Source organism: Bison bison, unplaced genomic scaffold, assembly GCF_000754665.1.
Source record: "Bison bison bison isolate TAMUID 2011002044 unplaced genomic scaffold, Bison_UMD1.0 scf7180017864259, whole genome shotgun sequence".
NCBI classification, from domain to species: domain Eukaryota; kingdom Metazoa; phylum Chordata; class Mammalia; order Artiodactyla; family Bovidae; genus Bison; species Bison bison.
Window position 1 is genome coordinate 3,678,495 of NW_011494831.1, and position 24,677 is coordinate 3,703,171.

A 24,677-nucleotide genomic window follows, 5' to 3' on the forward strand; every position below is an offset into this window, starting at 1 on the left:
CCGGGAGAAGGGTACTGCTGCAGCACTCCTCAACTCTCAGCTCTCCAGCCCCTTACACCTCCGGCCTGGGTGGATAACGTAAATAGCGGGAAGCCTTTGAAAGGCTTGTGTACATCCTTCACCTCTTCTTTCTAGAAGCCGCACACTGTGTGCCCAGAGTCTGGAGCTGGGCTCCCCCTCAAGGTAGTTGGGACTGGGCAGCCTGCCTCCTTCCTGCTTCCTTTCCTACGGTAGAGGGAAGAGTCAGGGGGAAGAAAAACCATACAGGCCAAGAGAGGAGTTGGGGGCCTGTCCCCAAGGGCAGCTGGCATGACATTCTTAGGCCTTGTCTGCCTCTTAAAACAATTTTGGGGGTGTTGCTCTAGCAGAAGAGAGGTTGTTTGACTCTTGTTCATTTGATTCTCTTCTCTCAGTGCTCCAGGATGGGTAAGGAGACCTGGATGCCATCCTGTCCTGGGCCCAGAACTCCCACACTTCACTTTTCACTAATTATAGAGCAGAATTTAGGTTAACAGACTTCCTTTTTAAAAAGCAAATGCCCCTGGGAGGGTGAAGTCGTGGGTCACTTATACCTTGGTGCAAATCATTTTATAAATTTAAACTGATTGTTCTCACCACCACCACCACCACCAGGAGTGCTTATTTGATAAAGTATTGGGAACATGGCAAGGGGGTTGGGCTAGTAGAGAGCTTTAGCCAGAGTCTGGATGGCTGGAGGTAGGGCATGGAAGTCAGGAAGAGGGGAGATGAATACCAAAGACAAAGAAAGCAAAGGGCTTCTGGCAGAAGATACACAAAGTGTCTGGTGTGATACAAGAAGCTGGAGTCCTCAGGGCTTCTAAATAAAAGGAGGGTCTGAGGCTAGTATTCAGCTAAGCTCTGCCCAGAAGGAGATGCTCCCTGTCCAGCCTCATGGGTGAAGAATTATCAGAGGGTCCTCCTGTGACTTCGTCAAAGACTCTCACATGGTCAGCTCTCCTGAGCTTTTTGTCCCAAGGTGTCTGGGTAGCCTCTTGCTGTGAGATGCTTTCTCAGACTTCTATTTGCCTGGGCCAGGCAATGGGGTTTTAACCCTTTTTTCAGCCAGGTTTCACTCTGTAACATAATAAATCTGCTTTCTGATATTCACACAATAAAAGCCTTACCTGCTCAAAAATATCTTCCCTGCTGTTGTTCATGTGCCAAAATCCCCACCCACTCGCCAAAGAATGATTCCCCTAGAACCATTCTGGATATATGCATCTTTTATGCATTATGTTCCCTGGGGGAGGTAGCTCCCTAGATGAAGATGGCAGAATTCCATGATGCTTGCATCAACTCCTTCCATATCTGACCCTATCCATTACTGGCAGAGGAACTAAATCCTGTCATTACCAACCAACCTCAAAAGGTGGCTGCGAGGGCTCAAATGGCATAACGGGTTTGAAAGCCTTCTGTAACCCACATGGCTGGAAACAACCTTAGTCTTTGCTGCTCTTGGCTAATATGACCTCACAAAACTTGGGTGGGGAGAGTGGAGAGATAACCCGATGTTATCTCAGTTTGGGAGCAAGCCAATGCTATATTATCACACATCACTCAAGAGACAGTAGCTCAGGACTGCAGGTACTAAATCCTCTTCTACCAGCTCCACCTTTCACCTTCCAGCCTCACTCACTGCTCCTACATGATCACAGAAGAAAGGATGATGCAGTTCTCCCATCTCACCTAACCTAAGGCTGATTCCATCTTCTACTGGGGTGGCTACAGAACTAGATGAACCCTATAATGAAGTCCATTCTGGCCCCACTGTCCCCCCAAATTCTGCCAGTAAGTCCCTAAAGCTTCCTGAAGCCCCACGACTAAACCCATCCCTTTGGATAAACTAAAGGTGTCCAGCTAACAAAGAGGGGTCCCCAGGCAGATCTCAGTGTTTCCCCAGAAATCAAAACACAGCACCTTGTGGCTGCAAACTGCTTCATCTTATACAAAATTCTTTTTCATGCAGGGTCCATTTGACCTCTGGAACCTGCTGGGACAATTGGAACATGGGGGTGGGTTTTGAACTTGAGCTTAGGGCAGAGACTGGGAGGCCTGCTGGAAGCAGGGATAGCAGGAATGTTAACTCTTTGAACTTTGATTGCCTTCTGTAAAATGGCAAGAGTTACCATCTCAGGCACTTACTGTGCATGTGCAGCAGCATCATGAATTTCAAACTGAGTGTGGGGGAAGAGGGTATAGGATGTGCCACTCAATGTACCTGGCACATACATCCTCCTGGAATTTTATTTGAGGATTTGGAGGTGGGAGAGTTTTATAATAAAACTTGGATTTATTATGCAGCATAATGCAAACCTTGTATGTATTTAAAGAGTGAAAAAGGGAGTTTTGAAAGAGATGTCATGCTTCTAGTGGGCTGCTTCTGGCTACACCCCCAGATCTCTGGGGATTGGACATGTGATCACACCCTACTGAGCCATGTAGGGACTACAGGAAGAAAGCAGGAGCAATGCTGTCTGTTGGAGATGAGAAGCCTGGTGTGCAGTGGGCGGTCAGTAAATGGTGGCTCGTGTTATGGCAACAGCTAGGTCCAGAGGAAACAGGCTCACACAGATGAAATTCTCACTTGAGTTCACTCAGCTAGAAAGTGACAGAGCCAAGACTGGAAGCAACTTCGGACTCCCCCCTCCAGTACTGTGTCACTGACTCCCATCTCCTCGCCATGAAAGCGGTTTTATAGTCAGCAGCCTCCTCTGCTTAAGCCTCCACCCCAGTTCTCCCTCTCACTCTGGTGGACTGAGTGAGAGCTGGATTCCTGGGGACCAGCCTTGTGAAGGCACACATGTCATTCCTCTAAAAGGCAGGCGCCCTGGGAGGAGGCAGCAGACACACTCTTTAGATGAGCAAACCTGTGTGCTCCAGTGGGTAGACACAGGAGTGATGAGCTTGGTGTGGGAAGAGGAAAGGTTCAGAGTATCAGATGATCTCAGACTAGACGCAACGGTCAAGAGGCAAAAGGTACACCAAAATCTCAATTTCCCTCTCAGTTTCATCTAAGATGACAGACCCTCCCCTCTGTATTCCATTTTCAAAACCCAGGTTTCTGGGTCCAGGTTGGGGTACCCTGGCCTTGTCAACTGGTAGGGAGTGAGATGGCATCTAAGGATAGGAAGAGAACCTTGGGGAGCACCAAGCCATTCTTTCTTCAGGCCCTATCAGGTTGGCCTCCCTACCTTGGGCCTGTGTAATGATTTGTTTCCATGTTTGTCTTTCTCCCTAAATAAGAGGAACCAATGGTCCCAAGTATTAAATGATAATCCAGAGTTGTGCAGGTAGTAGTGGTCCACGCCAAGGAATGGGACTGGGGGTGGGGGCTGTCACACTCAAGTCTAATTTACCACTACTCACAACAACCTGGTGGGAGTAGTTATTTCCCCATTTTACGGGGAACTGAAGAAACTGAACTCAGAGGCTTCTCAAGCCCCAGAATATCCCGAGGCATTGGTAAAAGTGCAATGCTCAGAGTTTCCCTGTGGTAGACCTGAAAATCTGCATTTTTTTTTTTAACATCACGAGACTGTTTTCCTCACAAAAGTCCTAAAACCACTACAGAGCAGTTCAGTAACCTGTCCGTGCAGCTGTGGAGCAGCAGAACTGAGCTTTCTGACGCTAAGGCTGGGGCTCTTTTCAGCACACTGGATGTCTATCATCTCCAGGCGCTTGTCTCAGCGTCCGCCACACAGGCTCACGATAAACCCCTGAGTGAATCAGCCGTTGAAGCTCCAGGCACGAGCTGCTTAGGGTAGGGTGGGACGGGGCGAGACCATGTTCCAGAGGAAGGATGGCTTTACTGCTGAGACGCTGACTGGCAGACCCGGGTCGTGTCGCTTTCAGAAAAGCCACTGGCAGAAGATCCGGACCATGGTGAACCTGCCGGTCATGAGCCCTTTCAAGAAGCGCTACGCCTGGGTGCAGCTGGCAGGGCACACGGGTGAGCACGGGGTCGTGGCGGGTGCGGGGCGGAGGCCGGGAGGAAGGGACTTAGGCGCCACTAACCAAGGTCTGCCCTCAGGGAGTTTCAAGGCAGCGGGCACCAGCGGACTGATCCTCAAGCGCAGCTCGGAGCCGGAGCGCTACTGCCTGGCGCGGCTCATGGCGGATGCGCTACGCGGCTGCGTGCCCGCCTTCCACGGCGTGGTGGAGCGCGACGGCGAGAGCTACCTGCAGTTGCAGGACTTGCTCGACGGTTTCGATGGGCCTTGCGTACTAGACTGCAAGATGGGCGTCAGGTACGCGTGCCCTGCGGGGCGTCTGGAAACCAGTAAAGGGCCCAGGGCGGGAACGAGCGCTCTACGCGTGCCCAAGGCAGTGCTCGACTAGGTTCCAGTGTGCGCCCGCTCACGCCGCGCCGCTGCCTGCGCCTCCGTAGGACTTATCTGGAAGAGGAGCTGACCAAAGCCCGTGAGCGGCCCAAGCTGCGGAAGGACATGTACAAGAAGATGCTGGCAGTCGACCCTGAGGCGCCCACCGAGGAGGAGCACGCGCAGCGCGCAGTTACCAAGCCGCGCTACATGCAGTGGCGAGAAGGCATCAGCTCCAGCACCACTCTCGGCTTCCGCATCGAGGGCATCAAGGTGGGCCAGGCTCGCGTCGCTTTGTATTTCCCGGGCCCTTCCTCCGCCCCAGCCCCACTGTGCGGTGTCTGTCCTCCGTGTTGACCTCCCACCCCGACTGCCCCCGGAAGAGGCACCCTCTGGCGGCCGTCTCGCTGTCCCTGGCATTCAACGTCCCAGGAGGTATCGCTGCGCTAGCCAGATCCTCTCCCTTTGGGCGCACACGTGGCCCCTGACGATTTCTGCCCACCTTCTACAGAAAGCCGACGGCTCCTGCAGTACAGACTTCAAGACCACGCGAAGCCGAGAGCAGGTGATCCGCGTCTTTGAGGAATTTGTGCAAGGGGATGCGGAAGTGCTGGTGAGCGTGGGATCCCAGAACCCTGAGATGCTGGGGAGCCTGATACCGAGGGGTGCCCCCAGGTCAGGTCATCTGACGCAACACCCGTCCGTACGTGACCCCCATCCCAGTGTTTATCGCACTGCGCTGTTATTGCTTTACAACAATTCTGGGCTGCGCGCCACGTGGGGGCCTGCGCCTTCTTCACCATGGTATTTGCCAAGCCAAGCATGCATCGTGGCGTTCTTCATAATCTCACAATCGCAGAGGTTCAGTTGGTATTTAATTTGTCCTCCCCTTCTCCACCCTCTCCAGAGGAGGTATCTGAACCGCCTGCAGCACATCCGGGACACTCTGGAGGTCTCTGAGTTCTTTAGGAGGCACGAGGTAAGAAGGGCAGGCTCACGTGTCTGTGGTCTGTGAGGGAAGAGGGTGGAGGGCTTCTCCACCGTGGCCTGACGGTGGGGGACTCGGCAGGTGATCGGCAGCTCGCTCCTCTTCGTGCATGATCACTGCCATCGCGCCGGCGTGTGGCTCATCGATTTTGGCAAGACCACGCCCCTCCCTGACGGCCAGACCCTGGACCACCGGCGGCCCTGGGAAGAGGGCAACCGAGAGGACGGCTACTTGCTGGGGCTGGACAATCTCATTGGCATCCTGGCCAGCCTAGCCGAGAGATGAGGCTGGGCCCCTGTCCCTGCTGACCTGAGGGTCTGACAGATGGAGCTGCGCCTGCGTCCCCACCATGCATGCAGGCAAGAGAGACTGAAACCCCGCGATGCGGAGCAGTGCATACCGCCCTGTAGGGACAAGTGCCAACCACTGTGGGACACACTGCACGCGCAGGGCCTGGCCCCCTACAAGCCCCAGTGTTCCTAGAGCCGGCGACGCTAATTAAGCGGGGGAGGGAGGAGGAGAGCAGGGTAAGTGGCTTCTTCTTCAGCCCAGCTCTTCTGAGGGGGCTCCATACCTCTCCAGAGAAGCCAGATAAAGAACTTTGTTTCACAGGCACTAGATCTATTGGTCTGAACTCCCACACTACAATGGACTCCTCTTCCCAATAAAACTCAAAGACACCAGCTTTGACTCTGGGCTCATCCCCTTCTTCCCTCTGGTCCCTTCTTTCTTGGTTCCCTAGCATCTGTCAGGTGCATTCAGATCACTTGTCTATGACAAGAGCTCTTTGTTAGCGGCATGTGTAGTGTTGGGGGCTGCCCAGGTGGAGGATGCTAACTGGGGTAAGAGCAATCCAGAGAAGGCTTCCTGCAGGAGGCAATTTCAATTCCCCACCTACACCTTGTGGGTGGGGGTGGCCTCTAGCTCCACATATCAAAGGCTGGGAGTGGCCAGGCTCTTGCCCAGGAGGCCTGAGACTGGTTTCCAGGATGGAGAGCTCAGTGGTGCCAGGCCAGCCCTGAGACAGGCCCAGACGTGTAGCACAGACTGCAGGAGACAGAGGCTACGTGGGACTCAAGCCACCTAGAAGCCTGGGGAGGAGTGCAGGGAGGAACTGGCACCATCAGTGCCAGAGTCCTCACCCTTAGGACCCTTAGGCCACAGGTGAGACTCCAAAGGTTCCAAGGTTGGTTACTCCTGGATTCGGGGGGCTTGAGGCCAAAGAGCAGCTGGGGACCGAGGAGGCTCCCTCCCCAGTTCTTCAAGCTCCCTAAACTCAGTTCCTGGGCCTGTGGAGATCTTAGGCCCCCCAGAGACAGGCTCCCCAGCCCCTTCCTCCTCCAGAATGGGTTAATTACATTGAAAGGGGTGAATTCAGCACAACAGGGTTCTTTAATAGGAAGGTAGGGGAGTAGGGATTCATAGTGTTGTTTTATGGTTTCCCTCCTGGTCCCCAAGTCCAGGATGGTTGGGTCAGGTCAGGTGGCACACCTGAGTGCTGTACTGAAGATGCTCCAAGATGCTGGCAAAATGAGGGCAAAGTCATCCACCCCCACTCCCCTGCCCCATGACACAGTCGGCACCTCCTGACTGGTGCACCCAGGGCAGGGCATATAGCCCAGTGAGATCTCCCAGAGCAGCATTTAAAGACCTGCATCACACGTGGGGGGAACCAAGTGCAGTGGAACCCATCAGGAACAGCTTCCCTTTCCCTCACATGAGGTGACCCAAGGTAGTGGAGTGCATGTTATCACCAGGAGTCTGTCTTGGATGTAAAAATGCCCTCCAGGGAGGCTTCAAATGGTCCGAAGGTGCTGGTAAACTCCCTTGGAGCACCACATGCCCAGGTCCTACACCTGTAGATATTGCTTGCATCCAGAAGTCTCCAATCTTGGCCACTTGGCTGGATCCAGTGCAGCTCAGCAGGCAGTTCCTGGTGGCCCAGCGGAGTCAGGCAAAAAAATCACTGCCAGAACTCCAGCCTTGATCTTTTCTTTAAAAGTTATGTAAAAGGGCTATTCCTTGGGGAGGGAGCAGGATTGGAGGTCCCCAGGGCTATATCACTCGGACCTGTGGATGAAGTGATTTTCTTCCAGGTAGTAGCAAACCTCGGCTATGTCCCGAGCCAGCTGAAGGAGGTCTTGCATGCCCAGAGGTGATGGCTGGGCCTGGGTCAGGCAGAACGCACATCAGACCATACAGGTTTGGGGACCCATGAACAGGTCTTTAGGTGAGCCTAGAGGGCTGGAAAAGGGTCACACCAGCTGCAGCTGGCTCTGATTCAGGAAACCCTTCATGGCCCCTCCAGACACCAACTCCAGCAGAATTAGGCCAGAGGTAGCCCTGATGTACTCACAGTATTCTGATGTTCTGATGGCTGAACTCGCTGGTAGTGCATATACCCTATCACCAGCAGGGAGAGAAACCATGCTCTAGGCTCCACAAGGCTGGAGAGGAGCTCTAGGTCCCTAGAGCCGCTACCTTTCAGCCCCAGGGTGAAGAGAAACTATTTCTGCAGATGGGTCTGGGTGCCTCCCTCCCACTTGCACCTCTGCGCCTTGCCCTGGGTGCACCCCAGGATGAGCTCCTCAGTGAGGAAATCCAGCCAATCCTGTGGACAGCAGAGTTCTGGCAGAGTCCAGGGAGGGAGAGGGGCTTCCCTGGTGGCTCAGCTGATAAAGCGTCTGCCCGCAATGCGGTAGACCTGGGTTGGGAAAATCCCCTGGAGAAAGAAAAGGCTACCCACTCCAGTATTCTGGCCTGGAGAATTCCACGGACTATCCATGGTGTCACAAAGAGTCAGACTTGACTGAGCGACTTTCTCTAGGGAGGAAGGCAACAGAGCTCCTGAGTACCCCGGACACTTCTAGAGGGCGGGTTGACCCTATCTCCAGCCATGACTCCTTCCTCAGAGACCCTTCTCTTCTACTCTCAGTCAGAAGCGCCACCCCTCTCACCTTGATAGTCTCCTGCAGAAGGCTGAGGTCCCCAGGAAGGCCAATTACCAGTCCCTCATAGGTTTCTCCAAAGACACCACGGGCCAGGGCTCTGCAGAAAGGCAGATTGGAAGGGAGTGGGTGGTTGGGTCTGGGGAAGCGTCCTTGAGGGTCTAGAGCCTCCTTAACCTCCCCTGTCCCCTGCTCATCCTCCATATGCTCAACTGGCCCTCTCTCAAGGTCTGAGCTCTCTGCATCATGGCATATCCCCAAGGACAAGCTTTGCAGGGGTGACGGTGACCAGGGCAGAGTCAGGGCAGAAGAAAGGGCAGGTGTGGGGTAAGGTGGTGGGGTGGGATTCTGTGCTAAGTCTTCCCTTGGGTCCCTGCAGACGCTCTGGGGCGAAGGCAATCCTTATGCCAAAGAATCATATTTAGGGTCCCTACCATCCCAGAACTGGGGATGACAGCTGACTTTACCAGGTTACTTCCCCTTTCAGGGCTTCTCTGACCTCCATCTCCTCTATACAAGGGGTTTGGATGAGATGCTCACTGGGATCCATAATTCACCACAGCAGGGAGCAAGATGGAGGCTGGGGATTCAGAGTGCATAGGCTCTCAGAAGGAGGGAGAGGATTCAGCTGAGCAGAATGAAATTGGCTGAGGAAACCTCCGTAAGCCCTGGGGGCAGCATACAGGACTGGGCTGGGCCAAGACTCACCTGGAAGTAGTAGGGGTTGGGGATTGTCCTCATGGTGGAGATGTGAAGCTTGATGATCTGGAGCTCAAGGCCTGGCAGCTTCATCCACCATGGATCCTGCCACTTCTTATGGTTCACCAAGGATGGGAGGAACACTGGCATACTCTCTACCTGCCCATCAGGCCCACCCTGACCTGCCCCCCTGCCCAGGACACCTCTCCAGATGCCCATTAAGATAAATGTTGTTCTCAGGCCTCCCCACGTACTTCTACTTTTTAGAACCCTAGGGGAGTTTGCCACTTCTGTCCTGGGAGTAGAGGTTTGAAATCAACTGTTTGCCCCTGGGACCTCACAGAAGCCTGTTGGCTCAGTGAAGAAATCAGCCATGCCTGCTGGGTGCTCTGTACCCAGAATCAGGACCCCACACACCGTAGGAAGGCTCAGTGTCAAGACCACCACCACAGCCACCATCAGAAACAAAAGGCCTGAGGGGGTGGGCAGGTCCTCCAGTGGGAAACTCCTCTCTGTCCCTCTACCCCAACTTTTAGTGATGCCTCAAGACTCAGCTCGAGTGTTCACTTTTCCATGATGCTTTCCTCACTTATCCTAAATGAATGCAACTGCTCCCTCCTCATCACCCCTAAGACACTTTACACCTCCCATGGCAACTGTCACTACAAGATATAGGTAGATATCTAGATATAAATGTAGACATACATAGAGACAGTGATCAGTATCTCCCCTACCACACTAGACTACATGCTTCCTGAAGGCAGAGCATGCACTGATACACCTCTAATCCCCTGGCCAATACTCAGCACAGTGCCTGGCACACAGCAGATATCCTTCCCAGTGCCCTAGTGCTCATCCCCTCCCACGGTTCCACAAGTCCAGACCTCAGACACAGGCAGGACATACCCATGCAGGTGACATTATCCTCAGCCAGCTCCATGCCCTCTGGGCACGTGCAGTTGGCCAACTGGAACTCAGCCTGGCATTGGCAGATCTTCAAAAGGCAAAGGCAGCAATTGAGGTCTAGTTGAATCTCCACCTCTCCGTGACTCTCCATGACAATGAGTAAAAGAATTGATATTGCTGGGTGAGGGTGGGGGCGTATGTACTTTTTCCAGTCTCGTGGTTAATTTTAGCCCTGAACTTTGGAACGAGGAGCAATGCCAGGCATTTAGAGAGGGTGGGAGAGTTTGGGGGACTTCTGTCAAGCTTGTATGCTTCCTTTTCTGGGATTCTTGAGCTTGCAGGTTGTTGAAGAGAATTCAGAGCAAGAGATAATTTGACAAGCAGACCAGAATGCCCCATTCTGACATCACAAGTGACAGCCCAGCTCCCAAGTATTCCTGAGTTGTGCAAGACTGGGTAGTTCACAGGGCAGAGCTGGTGGTCAGATGGGAGAGACTGAGGAAAAGGGCTAGACTAGGCTGAAAGGTGGGGGATAGGGGCCAATACCTGCCAGAAGCTGCAGGCAGAGCTCACTGTTGGGGTGTATGACAAATACTGCACCCTCCTCATCAGTCCAGGTGATGTCAGTCTCTGAGGCATCACTCCCTGCCAGAAACTGAGATAGAGGGTTGGCTATGAAATGGGGGAAGGAAGAGGAGCATACAGCTCCTCACAGACGGAAAGCTGGCTTATACAGCAGGGAAGCCGGAGTCTCCCCGTGGAAACCCCAGTGTGGCCTTGTCTACACTCACATCACAATACTAGTGCTGCCGGATGGCAGGTGGGAGCTGAGGGGCCAGCAAGGTGGGAAGAAATAATAGCTGGAATCTGCAAGCCTGGCTCAGGTTGGCTGCTCCTTGTCTGTCTGAACCTCTTTAATCCCATGTTCTCAACTATAAAATGGAAGAGGCCCAACCCACATGCTCTACTTCTACAACAATGGAGATAACGTGTATAAAGTACTTAGGAACAATACTGCCCAGACAGACAGGAAGGCTCCATTTCTTTAGAGCAGTGGTTTCCAAACTCTGGAGTACATGAGAATCACCTAGAGACTTGACTAAAACACAGATAATGGGGCCCTCCCCTAAACTTCTGATTCAGGAGGTTGGAGGGAGGCTGAGAATTTGTATATCTAGCAACTTCAGTTCAGTTCAGTTTAGTTCAGTCGCTCAGTCGTGTCTGACTCTTTACAACCCCATGAATTGCAGCACACCAGGGCTCCCTGTCCATCACCATCTCCTGGAGTTCACTCAAACTCATGTCCATCGAGTCAGTGATGCTATCCAGCCATCTCATCCTCTGTCATCCCCTTCTCCTCCTGCCCTCAATCCCTCCCAGCATCAGAGTGTTTTCCAATGAGTCAACTCTTCGCATGAGGTAGTCAAAGTACTGGAGTTTCAGCTTTAGCATCATTCCTTCCAAAGAAATCCCAGGGCTGATCTCCTTCAGAATGGACTGGTTGGATCTCCTTGCAGTCCAAGGGACTCTCAGGAGTCTTCTCCAACACCACAGTTCAAAAGCAGCAATTCTTCGGCGCTCAGCTTTCTTCACAGTCCAACTCTCACATCCATACGTGACCACTGGAAAAACCATAGCCTTGACTAGATGGACCTTTGTTGGCAAAGTAATGTCTCTGCTCTTCAATATGCTATCGAGGTTGGTCATAACTTTTCTTCCAAGGAGTAAGTGTCTTTTAATTTCATGGCTGCAGTCACCATCTGCAGTGATTTTGGAGCCCCCCAAAAATAATCTGCACTGTTTCCCCATCTATTTCCCATGAAGTGATGGGACCAGATGCCATGATCTTAGTTTTCTGAATGTTGAGCTTTAAGCCAACTTCTTCACTCTCTTTCACTTTCATCAAGAGGCTTTTTAGGTCCTCTTCACTTTCTGGCATAAGGGTGGTGTCATCTGCATATCTGAGGTTATTGATATTTCTCCCGGCAATCTTGATTCCAGCTTGTGCTTCTTCCAGCCCAGCGTTTCTCATGATGTACTCTGCATAGAAGTTAAATAAAGCAGGGTGACAATATACAGCCTTGACGTACTCCTTTTCCCATTTGGAACCAGTCTGTTGTTCCATGTCCAGTTCTAACTGTTACTTCTTGACCTGCATATAGGTTTCTCAAGAGGCAGGTCAGGTGGTGTGGGATTCCCATCTCTTTCAGAATTTTCCACAGTTTATTGTGATCCACACAGTCAAAGGCTTTGGCATAGTCAATAAAGCAGAAATAGGTGTTTATCTGGAACTCTCTCGCTTTTTCCATGATCCAGCGGATGTTGGCAATTTGATCTCTGGTTCCTCTGCCTTTTCTAAAACCAGCTTGAACATCAGGAAGTTCACGGATCACGTATTGCTGAAGCCTGGCTTGGAGAATTTTGAGCATTACTTTACTAGCGTGTGAGATGAGTACAATTGTGCGGTAGTTTGAGCATTCTTTGGCATTGCCTTTCTTTGGGATTGGAATGAAAAACTGACCTTTTCCAGTCCTGTGGCCACTGCTGAGATTTCCAAATTTGCTGGCATATTGAGTGCAGCACTTTCACAGCATCATCTTTCAGGATTTGAAATAGCTCAACTGGAATTCCATCACCTCCACTAGCTTTGTTCGTAGTGATGCTTTCTAAGGCCCACGTGACTTCACATTCCAGGATGTCTGGCTCTAGGTGAGTGATCATACCATCGTGATTATCTTGGTGGTGAAGATCTAGCAACTTAGGTGGTGCTAATGGCTCAGGCACCATGCTCTGAGAACTGCTGACTTATACTACCCCTGCCTCTCTGCCTCCCAGCTCAGCTTGCTAACGCAGCCAGCTCTAAGTTCCTGGGACTGCTACAGATCAAGGATGGGACATGTTGTGCTGACAAAGATCCTGGATGTAAAAGAAAATCGAGGGAGTACAGTCTGCACGTGTGCTTTGCATCCTACCCGACCTCTTTTTCTGATATTTATTACTCTACCTGCTCTGGCCTGGAAGGCAGGCTCAACACTTTTCCCAACTGTCTTCCGAGGGACTAGGTCTGTCCTTAAGGCTGTAACCTTACTTCACTCTCGGGGCTGCCCCGCTGCCCTCCCCAAGGGTGCACCTCAGCGCTGCCGCCACCTCCCGCGAAGCCGCCGGCTGCCCCCCAGCCAAGCTTAGCCCAGACCTCCGCGTTGCCCTGACTGCCCCGACCCCTTCCTCGCTGACCCGCCGGCGGGGAGTGTAGGGGGCCCGCGAGGTCCAGAAGCCCCCTGCACCTGTAGAGAGACACGGGGTGGCTGGCCGCGGGGACGGGAAGCACGGCCTCCCGTCCTCGCAGCCCGCGCCCTCACCTGCCGCCCCGCCTCTTCAGCTGCTCCTGGGCGCCACCGAGCGGTTCTCTAGTTTCTGGGCGGTGGTCTGAGTTCCCCCTCGGTCCTGCGGCTTCACGTACGCCCGACCGCCTCCTGCGGCCGCCACCAGCAGCTGCTTCGGCTCACCTATGCGCAGCTACGCGGCAGCGACACACAGGGGCACGCCCTCCAGCCGTCGAATGAGAAGCCGGGCGCTGGGCGAGGGCTCGCACCCCAGGGACTAGAGTAAAGATAGGGGCTCGCAGTCAGGCCCACGGCTTTGGGGACGCCAAGGAGATCCTGTGAGTGCGCGCTCGGTGGGACGGACCCCAACGCCTAGCTCCGGAGACCGGGACAGCACGCGTGGAGGGAAGCACGAACCCGAAAGACGTAGGTGGCGCCCCCACCACCTCCTGCCCAGCGCCACGACCCTGGGACCCCTTCGATCCCATTCGTCGCCGCCCTCTCCTCAGCAGCTCGGAAACTCTCCCGCGGGAAGTCCGGTGCCGGTGCTGCAATCGGTGGAGGCCCGGGCCCTTCCCTCCAAGTGCTGAGGTCTGAACCCTGAGAAACGCCCCTCGCTCCACCCAGCCCCTGCTGTGGGGCGCTTGAGCCGCTCCGCTTCCTTCCAGACAGGCGTCCTCTCCCAGCTGCCCCACGAGGATGTAAGGCGGTTCTCCCGCAACCAAGGGAGCAGATGGCAGAGACAAGATTCCATGTGCCTGTGATAGGTGTCTATTGGTACCTTTGCTGCCCGAGGCGCCATGAGCTGAGATCCTGCGGAAAGTGGGCTCTGAGTCCCTGGCCCTTGACCATTGGTCCTCAGCCTGCCCGCCTAAGGTAGAGATTAGTGATGGAGGAGGTTCCAGAAGTTCTTATCTGAGGGACCTAGGGGATATAGTGTATTTTGAAGGAATGCGGAGACTAGGTGTGCAAACCATAAAATTAGATTTTGCTCTTATTTCAAGAGGCTTAATGGAGATGGTGAGGGAGGCTCAAGCCACCTCTTGCAGCAGCCACTGGTTATGAATACTCCACTTGGCAGGAACAGGCTCCTGGGAATAGCTAACTTGATGGCAACTATTGCCACCCCTTCCAGGGTTTGGCTGGAAGGGACAAAGCTGCTTGTCACTGCAGGATACACCAAGACTCAAAGTGGAGCACAGGTACCCTTAGTTCCCCAGGCCACAGAACCTCAGATTTTCAGCTGCTGCCCACATCTACTCCTGTTTCTGCCAGTATCTATTCTTTATAGATACTGGCCAGCACTCCATGCCTACCACAACTGCTCAGAGTCCCAGGGCCCCCACTGTTACCACCACACTGCTGCTAGTGTGGTCCTGGGCCCAAGCCAGCTCCTGGCCCTGCAGGTGGAGAAGAGCCAACACCCCTCAGCGCCTGGAAGCAGGGAGGGAGGAAAGGGTCAGGAGCACCTGCCCCAGCCTGAGGGACCCCACACAGAGTGGAGAGCAGAGGAGGAGGAGGAAGGAGCTCAGAGCTCACCTGAGGGAATTATGGGAGAGGCTGGCTCAAAGCTGCTAGGCAGGGTGGTGATGTCTGGGTCCCAGGGACTTGGAGCTGGTGGCAGCAAGGACGAGGAGGGGGGAAATGGTGCCTGGGACCCCAAGCTGGAGCAGAGAATTGCACCTGAAAGGTGATGAGGTGACAGCAGGGTTGGGAGAGGGCACATGTGTTAACAGGATGGCAGATGGAGAGCCTCTCGCAGCCACACCCCTATCCCAACCTAGCTGGGACATACTAGCACCTGGAAGCTGCCCAAGCCAACTCTGGTTGCCAAAAGCCCGCTGGGGTGGGGTAGGGGTGATGTGTGCTCACTTTTCTTCCCCGGAGAGCTTTTCCCAGTGGATGTCTTGGGCACAGCACTGAGGTCCATCCTTCAGGGCCCCCATTTTCCTCTCCACTTAGTTTGGTGGTTCTGCCCCCATGCCACGCTGAGACCCAGGGCCTGTCCCTCCTTCCCCAGCAGATATCTGGATCCTGGGATCAGGCACCCACCACATTTCTTTACCTGCACTCCCCATGCTTTGGCTGCAAGGGTTAAAGTGTTCAAGGCCTCTGCAGGAGCCACTTGGAACCCCGTTTGTCTGCCACCCCCAAGTCTAGGAAGTTGCCTGTAACATTATGGTCCCCTGACTGCCTGAAGGCACTTACCAGAGACACAGCAGCAGCTGAAGGAAGAGGACTGGCCCGCCACAGCCAGAGTTGCAGGCTCAGACTGCTGCTTTTAGGAATGTCCTGCCTCTTACTGGAGACCGCTGGGTCCTAAAGCTTACCTGACTACCCCCAGCTCAGACCCTGGGATGTCAAGCATTCACTTGTACAGTTTTGTTGCCTATGTCAACTCTGTGCACAACTTCCACGATTTGGTGAAAAGCCTGGGCCTGATATCAAAAGACCAGAGTGCCAGGAATTCCCTGGTGATCCAGTGGTTAGGACTTCGTGCTTCCACTGCAGGGGCATGGGCTCAATCCCTGGCCGGGAAACTAAGACCTTGCATGCTGTGCTGCAGGGAAAAAAAGACTAGCATCTGTAGTGAACTGGGTTTGGTGAAGAGATCACAACTCAAGGAGTTTCTCTACCACTTGCAAAAACATAGGAAGGGAAGTTGTTTTGTAACCACAAGGCACCTGATAACTGAGAGGGCCACACTCCATCAGGTGGTTTTGTGTCTTCATTTTTTTTTTTTTTGCTCAAAATACCAATTTTGAAGGCTGAGACCTAATAAAAAAAATACTGAAAAAAGAAGTTATAGTAGTTAGCTACTTGGTAATCTCTGAGTGTATAGTGCTGGTTGTAGACACTACAGTGATTAAAAAAAAAAAAAATGTCTGGCACTTATGTCTTTTTTTAACTCTTACTATGAGGTCACAGAATTTACTTTACAAGGTCCCTGTAAGCCGATGGTTCTCAAAGTGTGGTTGGTTCTGGACAGCAGCAGCAGATGGGAGCTTGTTAGAAACGCAAATTCTTGGGTTTCACCCTAGACCTACTTTATCAGAAACACTGGCAGTAGGGCCCAGTGATCTGTTTCAACACCATGTCCAAGTGATTTTTTTTTTCACATAAGTTTGAGAACTATTGATGTTTCATAAATATGGGAGTTGCTCAGTACAACATACCGTTTAATTCTGTATTCAGCAGCTCCGTTTATAGGGGATGGGTTCTTTACCTACTGATGGCACATGGCTCTCACCCTGACCTGTAAACACAATGATTATAATTTCACACAGCAAGTGACACTAAGAAAGCTTAGTGTTGGAATTCAGACATAAGAACAACCTAGAGGTGCCAAAAAGGAAGAGAGAAACTGATGAACCAGAGTTTACTTTTTGATCCAATCCTCCCCAGTCTTTGCCTACCATCACTAAAGTCCACAGTGGAAGAGGTGTTGTAGAACCTCACTATATAGAACCCCACTACCCATACCCCGCCCCAGACCCACCGTCAATCAAATTCATATGTTGAAACTGAATCTCCATATTGAGCCTATTTGAAGGTGGTGCCACTAGGGAGTTATTAAGTCATGAGGTTTTCACCTTCATGAGTGGAATGGGATTAGTACCCTTATAAAAAGATGCCCCAGGGGAGTTCCCTGGTGGCCTAGTGGTTAGGACACAGCATTTTCATTGCCATTGCCTGGGTTCAATTCCTAGTCAGGGAACTGAGATCTCACAAGCTGTGTGGCCAAAAATAAGAGGCCCCAGCGAGTTCCCTTGTCCCTTCTGCCATGCGGGAGCTGTCTATGAACCAGGAAGCAGGTCTTCACCAGATACTAAATCTGCGAGCACCTTGATATTAGACTTTCTTGTCTCTGAAAGTGAAAGTAGCTCAGTCATGTCCAACTCTGTGACCGCATGGACTACACAGGCCATGGAATTCCCCAGGCCAGAATACTGAAAGTGGGAAGCTGTTCTCTTCTCCAGGAGATCTTCCCAACCCAGGGATCGAACCTAGGTCTCCCACATTCCAGGCGTTTTCTTTACCAGCTGAGCTGAAAGGAAAACCCAAAAATACTGGAGTGGGTAGCTTATCCCTTCTCCAGTGGATCTTCCTGACCTAGGAATTGAACCAGGGTCTCCTGCATTGCAGGTGGATTCTTTACCAACTGAGCTATCAGGGAAGACTTCCCAGTCTCTAGAACTCTGAGAAATAAATATCTGTTGTTCATAAGCCACCCAGCCTGTGGTATTCTAACATAGCAGCCCAAACAGATCCAAGACAGACAGCTACCGCGCCAGTCTGATTTTTGGACTCTCTTTCTCAGGATAGCAACTATGGAAATGAGGCCACAGGAGACAAGCTGCAGGCCTCCCAGGTGGCGCTAGTGGTAAAGAACCCACCTACCACCACAGGAGGCTTGGGTTTGATCCCTGGGTTGGGAAGATCCCGGGATAACCCATCCCTTGATACCAATCCTGAACTAGTATATCTGAAACCAGTCCAAATCACATTCCCAGATGATTAAAAAAAATTTATTTTAATGCCCAGCTCCAGTATTCATACACACTGATGCCAGGGTGTAGGCAGAGGAAGAGAGGTATAGTTGGTTTGTCTTGTCCCCAAGGGGACATAGCTAAGTCACCCTTCACTCCCAGTACAGACCCTCAGAAGTCCCAGATTCTGGGCTCCAATTATCAGGATATACAGGTAGGTTCACCCAGCTCCAAAACAGGTCGAGAAGCTTGCTTCCTCCCAGGAAAGCAGTCCTTCTACTCTTTTTGTTTCCCGCCCACTCTGAGGACACAAAGCCCTTCTCTCTGGCCAGGTATCTGTTGGTAACTCCAGGAGAGTGTATCCATCTCTTCATCTGCAGCAGCTATACTAGGTATCTGATACCCCATTTGGGAGCACCCCTGAGATCCTTAGTTTCTGAAGGTACTGCTGACGCAGAGGAGGCAACTGGGGATACAGCTCAAAACCCTCAGGAAGGGCAGAACTGGGAAGCTTATAGTGGAGAAGGTGCTGCCGAAGGCCCTGCAGAGAAGAAAGAAACTTTATGTAGCAGGTAGTGAGATCCTGTTGAGACCTCTGTTCCCCAACACCCTCCATTCTCCCACCTCCAAGATGTGCCCCCCTCACCTCATCTGTCAGCAGCCAAGTCTTCTGCAGCATGCTTCTACAGGCAGCCTTGATCTCGTCCTAGAAGCAGAATAAGAAGAGGTGGCACCAGGCCAAGAGAAGGTACCTATCGCTGGCCTGGCTGGGCCCTCCCCTCCTCCCCAGCTGGCCCAGATCAATTGCAGGCCCCTTTCTCCCTTTGGAGATGGGAATGTAACTTACTGAGTTATTTGGGTCCTGGGAGAAGATGAAGCTGTTGACATGAGCCACAGCCACAGCATAGAGCACAGGGCACCAGCGTGGACGGAGTGCACCAGTAACCAGAGCCCGGAAGTAGAGCTGAAGGAGGGCCAAGTTGTCTTCAGGAGGCGCCGTGTAGCACTCCAGGGACACAGGCAGCTGTGACAGGGGATATGAGACATGCTGAGGGTGAGGGCATGATGTGTATCAGTGGACAATGGGGTGGAGGGTTGATGGTCATATGAACCAAATCCTGAGGGCAGAGATCCGTCCCTCTCTATCACAAGGGACAAAGGTTAAAGACTAAAGAGCTAGAAATGAACTTATTTAGAAAACAGAACCAAACTCTCAAATGTAGAAAACAATCTCTTGGTTACCAGGGGACGGGGGGGAGGGATAAATTGGGAGATGGGGACATATACATACAACTATATATAAAATAAATAACTAATAAGAAACTGCTGCACAGGGATCTCTACTCAGTACTCTGTAATGGCCTATATAGAAAAATAATCTAAAAGAGTGGATATATATGTGTGTATAACTGATTTACTTTGCTGTATACCTGAAACACAATATTGTAAATCAACTACACACCAATAAATTTTTTTTAAAAAAGACTAAAGAGCTGGAAAGCAGTGGAAACTGGGAAACTGAGAAGCAGCTGTGAATTCCTACTGCCACCACTGCCTGTTTAATCTGCTTGAAACTTTCAAAATGTCATATGCAGCTGCTCAATTCTATTACCAAACCTTTCAAAAGTTCATGTTCTTTGAAATAATAATTATTTTTCTAAAAAATTATTCTTTCTTAGTTCCATGCAGAATGATTATGTGTTTATGTCCAGTGGTGTTTATCAGAGTGTTACTTAAAATAGCAAAAAATCAGAAACAAACTTTGATGCCCACTAAGGGGTTCTAATAAACTGTGACCTACTTGCACAGTGGATTATTATATAATAAAAATGTTGATTTCTTAGGCTATTTAATAGTGTGAGAAATGCTTATAACATTAAATTAAGAAAACATTATGTGGTGATCCCAATTTTATAAAAATATGTATACACATAAGAACTTCTCTGGTGGTGCAGTGGATATGAATCGGCCTGCCAATGCAAGGGGACACAGGTTCGATCCCTGTTCCAGGAAGATTCCACATTGCCATGGAACAACTGAGTCCCTGTGCCACAACTACTGAGCCAGTGCTTCAGAGCCCTTGAGCCACAATTACTGAAGCCCACATGCCTAGAATCTGTGCTCTGCAACAAGAAGCCACCACAATGAGAAGCCCGAAGAGTAGCCCCCACTCACCTACAACTAGAGAAAGCTCTCACAGAGCAACAGTGCTGCCTATATATATACATATCCATGAAAAAGGGTAGAGGGAATTCCCTGGTTAGGAGAGATATATATATACACACACACATATCCATGAAAATGGGTAGAGGGAATTCCCTGGTTAGGACTCTGTGCTTCCACTGCAAGGGGCACAGGTTTGATCCCTGGTTGGGGAAGAAAGATCCTGCATGCTGTGCCATGTGGAAAAAAATAAAAAGACTAGAAAAAGATAAATCAAAATCAAAAGTCACCACTGGGCAGTAGGATTATGGATAACGGTAACATTATTTTTATTACTAATCTATCTTTTTTTTTCCTGTTTTGGCTGCAGCCTGCACAGCCTGTGGGATTTTAGTTCCCTGACTAGAGAGCAAACCCAGGCCTTTTACAGTGAGAGTCCTAACCACTGGACCACCAGAGAATTCTCTACAATGTTTTTTTAATTCTTAAAAATATTTTAGTTTTTTATCTAAACTATACATTTATACTTATACATAGTTATATATGTACTAAAATGTTTATATTTCAAGCTTATCAAAATAAGCTGTAATGGAAATAAAAAAACAAATCTTAAAAGAGCCTGGAACTCTTTATAGCTTACAAGTTTAACTCCTTAGCCTGATATCCAAGTTCCCAGGCTGGTATCTGTGTGACTCCTTCCTCCTCCCACTCTATCACATTTCTTCCTGCCTCTGAGCTTTTGCATATGCTGTTCCAATAGGTACATTCTGTCCTTCCTCAACAATCCAAATTATACCCGACCTTTTGTGTCCAGATCAATTCCCACTTCTTCCACAAAACCTTCTCCTCGTGGAAAATCCACTTTGGTCGTTGCCTTCTCTGAATCCTGACTTAACACCTAGAATCTGAATAACTGAGAACTATACTGGTTTCAGTACATCTCTCGTCTACACTGTAGCACCTCAGGAGCAAGGAACCGTGCCATTAGTAATAATGAACACCTGTGGTATGCCAGTTACCATGATAAATCCTTTTCATGTATTTTTTTCATCTCCTCAAAGCCCCCAAGAGGTAAGATAAAGAACCTCAGGCCACCAAAGCACCCCGCTGCTCAGGAGTGTTTCCAAGGCCCAGGACAGGATGCCCATAGTAGGTCCTACTGGACTGAGAAAGTACCTGGGTCAGTGGCAGGCCCAGAGCTCGCAAGGCACCCACGTGCTCCCCAAAGAGGGCGAGGCGCAAGGTGACGCTGAATCGACGCTGTAGTGGCAGGAGAATCAGAGCCCCAAAGAGGTGGTCCCCAAAAGAGACAGCCTCAAAATGCTCCAGGAAGTTGGCATAGAGGTCCGGGAAAGATGTCAGTCCAGGAAGTGGGCAATCCAGGTTGAGATTTGGTAGGACTTCAGGCTGGCAGAGCCGGGCCAGAAGGGCTGCCACCAGGCGTTGTATTGGGGTCTCCCGGAACAACTCACTGTCCACCAGGAACACACACATGAGCCGTGCCAGGCGGGCAGCAGGAGACACAGCCCAGAGCGCCCGGGGGCGCCAGCTCTCCAGGACAAGCACCCACTGCAGGGCCCGCAGGGCTATGCCCACAGTGTCAGCAGGAGGGAGCCCCGAGGGGGTGTCTGAGGCCCGGTGGTAGAGCTGAATCAATGGCAGAAAAGGCCAGTCAGTGGGCAGCAGCGGCTCCTTAGGCACAGGGAGCAGCAAGGCTGGGACTCGCTGGAGCTCCCCTCTGTACAAGGCTTGGGAGGCGAGCAGACGAGCCCGGGCCAGTGAGCAGTGGGTCAGGTAGCAGCTGCGGATGCTGGGGAGGTCCTGGCAGGCCTGAGCTAGGAGAGCCCCTCGCCCACATCCAAGGTCTCCACCGCTTCCTAAGGAGAGCCGGTCGGAGAAGTCAGCTGCCTCTGGACCCCCTGAGGCTCTTTCTCTGTAACGGAACCCGAAAACAAAAATGAGGGCAAGAACCCACAAGGCCACCAGCTCTCCAGGGCCTCCCAGAGGCTCCCAGGTCCAATCCTGCTGCTTCCTGTCCCCCTAATAATCAGCCACATGGCAGTTAAGAGGATGGACACTAGAGACAGTTACCTAGGTGCTCGTTTACAGAACTCTGTCTCAGTTCCCGCATAGTAAAATGGGGATGATAATAATGACGATAATACCCATCTCATGGTACGGGTTAAATAATTAGAGACATATAGTTAGGGGGACGAGACAAAGAGTAAACACTGAGTAACTGTTAGTTTTACAAGTTTACAGCTAGTTTATAACCATTTTCCAGCCATACAGTCATAGAAGTCTCATAATAATACCCTAGTGTGTTATCCTCATCCTCACTTGACTAATGAGGAAACGGAAACTCAAGACAGGCCAAGTGTAATCCATGGAAGAAAGAAAATTAAGCCCAGGTCTTCTGGTTCCCAATTCAGAGCTGCTCTGGCAACCACCACAGCAGCTTTTTGAAAGGGCTGAGTTGATGCTACCAAGCCTGGACTTACGGGAGGAACTCCAGCCGGAACACACAGCTCAGCATCAGCTCATGGGCGAGGTGCTCACTCCCAGGCAGCAGCCGGCCCAGCAGGGCCAAGGCCATGCCATGACAGAGGGCCGCGTCGGTGCCTGACATTGGTGGCTGCAGTGTTGCCTGTGGACAAAAAAGGGGGAAGGGGGAGGAGGAGGCAGAGGGGGTGAGGGGGGCATAGGGAGCAGAAGTGAGGAAGAGAATACGTGCCAACAGGCACAGGTTCTGGGCATGTCTTCAGCAAAGTAGGAGCTGCATGGCCTGTTAGAAGCAGCACATGTTCCAGGGAGGCACGATGAGGTTCATGGGCGGTGGGGGGTTAGGGGCACCCACCGCTCTCTGGGCCAGGGTGAGTGCCAGGTACTGCAGGTGGTACTCGTGGCGCAGGGCCCACGCAGAGAAGGGGGTGAGGTGCAGAGCGGCCACAGGAGCCACACATCGCAGGAAATAGTCCTGGAGTCCCGGGGCAGCCAGTACGGTGGCCAGCTGAGGAAGAGCAAGTGTGTTCAGATTCGGAAGGTGACTTCAATGCCTTCTGGGGCTCCCCGGCCGCCCGTCCCCTGCCAAACTCAGAAGTGAGGGTTTGACAAAACAGGCCTCCTTTCCCCAAGGGGTGCCCTCCCCCGCAATCCTGCCATCTTGGCCCCCAGCACTCACCTGGCCACACAGTCCTTTGTGGATCCGGCCCAGGGTGTTAAGAAGAGACAGGAGGGCCGTGAGGAACGGGAAGGGGGAAGCTGAGCCAGCCAGACTGAGAGGGGGGTGGCCCCCCGCACAGCCCAGTGACACGAGGCTGGAGATAGTTTCGGGGGCCACAGCACAGGACTGTGGGTTGCACAGAGGGGAGCAGCACCTGGAGGCAGAGTGGAGAAGCCGAGGGGGCTCTGGTCTGAGGTGTGCTGGGTTGTCTGTGACCAAGGTCAGTGGCAAGGTGGCCATGCAGACAGGGCCCATGTTCCCTGGAGCCCCCAGCTGCTGCCTACTAGGGATTCAGGTCTCCCTCAAGCTGAATGGACCAGGGAGCTAGACTCAGGAACCCCACAAGGAGCAAAACTGCCTCCCTTCACCAACTTCCACCACACACATAGTACATACCCCAGGGAATCCCACAGGCTGCCCAGAGAAGGGTGTTTCAGCAGGGGCAGCAGCAGCCCCTCTGACAGGCGCTCCATGTCCTGCAGCCAATCCTCTGGGCACAGGCCTGGCTGGAAAACCATGAGATTCACTGAGCTGATGGCCCAGGAGCCCCCATCCTCCTAGATCCTGTGCACTCAGGCTGAGCCTACGATTCCAAGATCCCCAGAGTCAGTGTTTAGAGGCTTCTGCCTTCTGACCCTTCTGGAGGGAGAGAAGACTCTGAGGTTGTGCTGGCAGGGGTCATGAGAGACTATAACGGCTCCAGGGAGGCTAAGCTGCTATTTGGGGTTCTCTGGCCTCTGCCAACATGGCTCCTTGGAAGCTCTACTGGATGTGAAGGTGGAAAGAGGAAAAATGGTAGGAGGGAAAAGGTGGAGGGCGGAAAAGGTGGCAAGAGGGAGGTATGGACAGGTGGAGACATGAGAAAGAGGGCAGAATGCTAAGACACAGACAGGGCAGGGCAGGGGGAAGGCGAGTAGGCAACACGCACCTGCTGGCTCCAGGCCTGGTAGTAGGCGTCCAGGAAGAGCAGGCAGGCAGTGGGCACCGGGCCCAGGGCACTCCACATCTCAGGTCTGGGCAGCAACTTCAAGGTCTGTCTGAGACATGGCTCCACGAGAGGCTGGAGCCCAGACACCTGTGTCCAAGTGACTGAGGAAGAGCCGGCCAACAGACTGGCCTCAGCAGAGTGACTACAGGAGAGCCAAAAGGGGCCGGGTGAGGATCTGGCTGCCCGGACCGCCCTCTAGGCTCCAGCCACCCTCTTTCTGTGGAGGAGCCCTCCCACTGATCCCAGAGCTCCCAGCAGGACGACTCTCCACCGGAAGCTCAGGGCAAGGGCCTACCTATTGTTTTCAGGGGCGATGTGGCCGGCTGCCAAGGTCAGCTGGGTGAGGAGGGTGAGCAGCGAGGCAATCCTCTGCAGAGCGAGGGGCCGAGGCGGGGGGCTACTGAGCTCCTTCGGCACATCCTGCAGGGCTCGCGTCAGCACAGGGTATAGCTCCCTGGTGGTGGTGGTGAGGGGGAGACAAAGACCACCCTTCAGTGTGAGGAGGGAGACAGAGACAGAAGACACGGAGCAAGGCCTGCCCTGAGGCCTCTGCAGGCTGGCTGAGAAGGAGCAGGAGGGAGGCCTGGGCAGGCCTTGCTCCGTGTCTTC

At 52.3% G+C, this 24,677-nt stretch overlaps 3 protein-coding genes across 3 annotated transcripts in view; 1 reads left to right on the top strand and 2 right to left on the bottom strand.

Annotated features, from left to right (window-relative positions):
* Positions 1–6,013, top strand: part of ITPKA (inositol-trisphosphate 3-kinase A) — a 7,957-nt gene extending 1,944 nt beyond the window's left edge. Inside the window, exons 2-7 of the mRNA XM_010847990.1 lie at positions 3,874–3,970; positions 4,052–4,268; positions 4,409–4,613; positions 4,852–4,953; positions 5,248–5,319; positions 5,410–6,013. Of these exons, the coding sequence (XP_010846292.1) occupies positions 3,901–3,970; positions 4,052–4,268; positions 4,409–4,613; positions 4,852–4,953; positions 5,248–5,319; positions 5,410–5,613 (870 nt within the window). The 5' untranslated portion in view covers positions 3,874–3,900 and the 3' untranslated portion in view covers positions 5,614–6,013. The remainder of the gene's footprint in view (positions 1–3,873; positions 3,971–4,051; positions 4,269–4,408; positions 4,614–4,851; positions 4,954–5,247; positions 5,320–5,409) is intronic.
* Positions 6,014–7,388: 1,375 nt separating this feature from the next.
* On the bottom strand, positions 7,389–15,134 carry LTK (leukocyte receptor tyrosine kinase). The gene is given in 12 exon segments (XM_010848054.1): positions 7,389–7,496; positions 7,590–7,677; positions 7,679–7,714; positions 7,902–7,967; positions 8,287–8,379; positions 8,908–9,134; positions 12,975–13,165; positions 13,241–13,397; positions 13,622–13,890; positions 13,986–14,075; positions 14,744–14,887; positions 15,077–15,134. Coding segments are annotated over 12 exon segments (1,527 nt in total).
* A 2,583-nt stretch (positions 15,135–17,717) lies between these two features.
* RPAP1 (RNA polymerase II associated protein 1) overlaps positions 17,718–24,677 on the bottom strand; it is a 24,789-nt gene continuing 17,829 nt past the window's right edge. Inside the window, exons 18-27 of the mRNA XM_010848055.1 lie at positions 24,364–24,522; positions 24,009–24,210; positions 23,477–23,586; positions 23,039–23,234; positions 22,715–22,867; positions 22,359–22,504; positions 21,034–21,790; positions 18,542–18,718; positions 18,341–18,400; positions 17,718–18,235 (exon numbers count right to left, since the gene is read on the bottom strand). Coding sequence (XP_010846357.1) covers positions 18,083–18,235; positions 18,341–18,400; positions 18,542–18,718; positions 21,034–21,790; positions 22,359–22,504; positions 22,715–22,867; positions 23,039–23,234; positions 23,477–23,586; positions 24,009–24,210; positions 24,364–24,522 — 2,113 coding nt within the window. The 3' untranslated portion in view covers positions 17,718–18,082. The remainder of the gene's footprint in view (positions 18,236–18,340; positions 18,401–18,541; positions 18,719–21,033; positions 21,791–22,358; positions 22,505–22,714; positions 22,868–23,038; positions 23,235–23,476; positions 23,587–24,008; positions 24,211–24,363; positions 24,523–24,677) is intronic.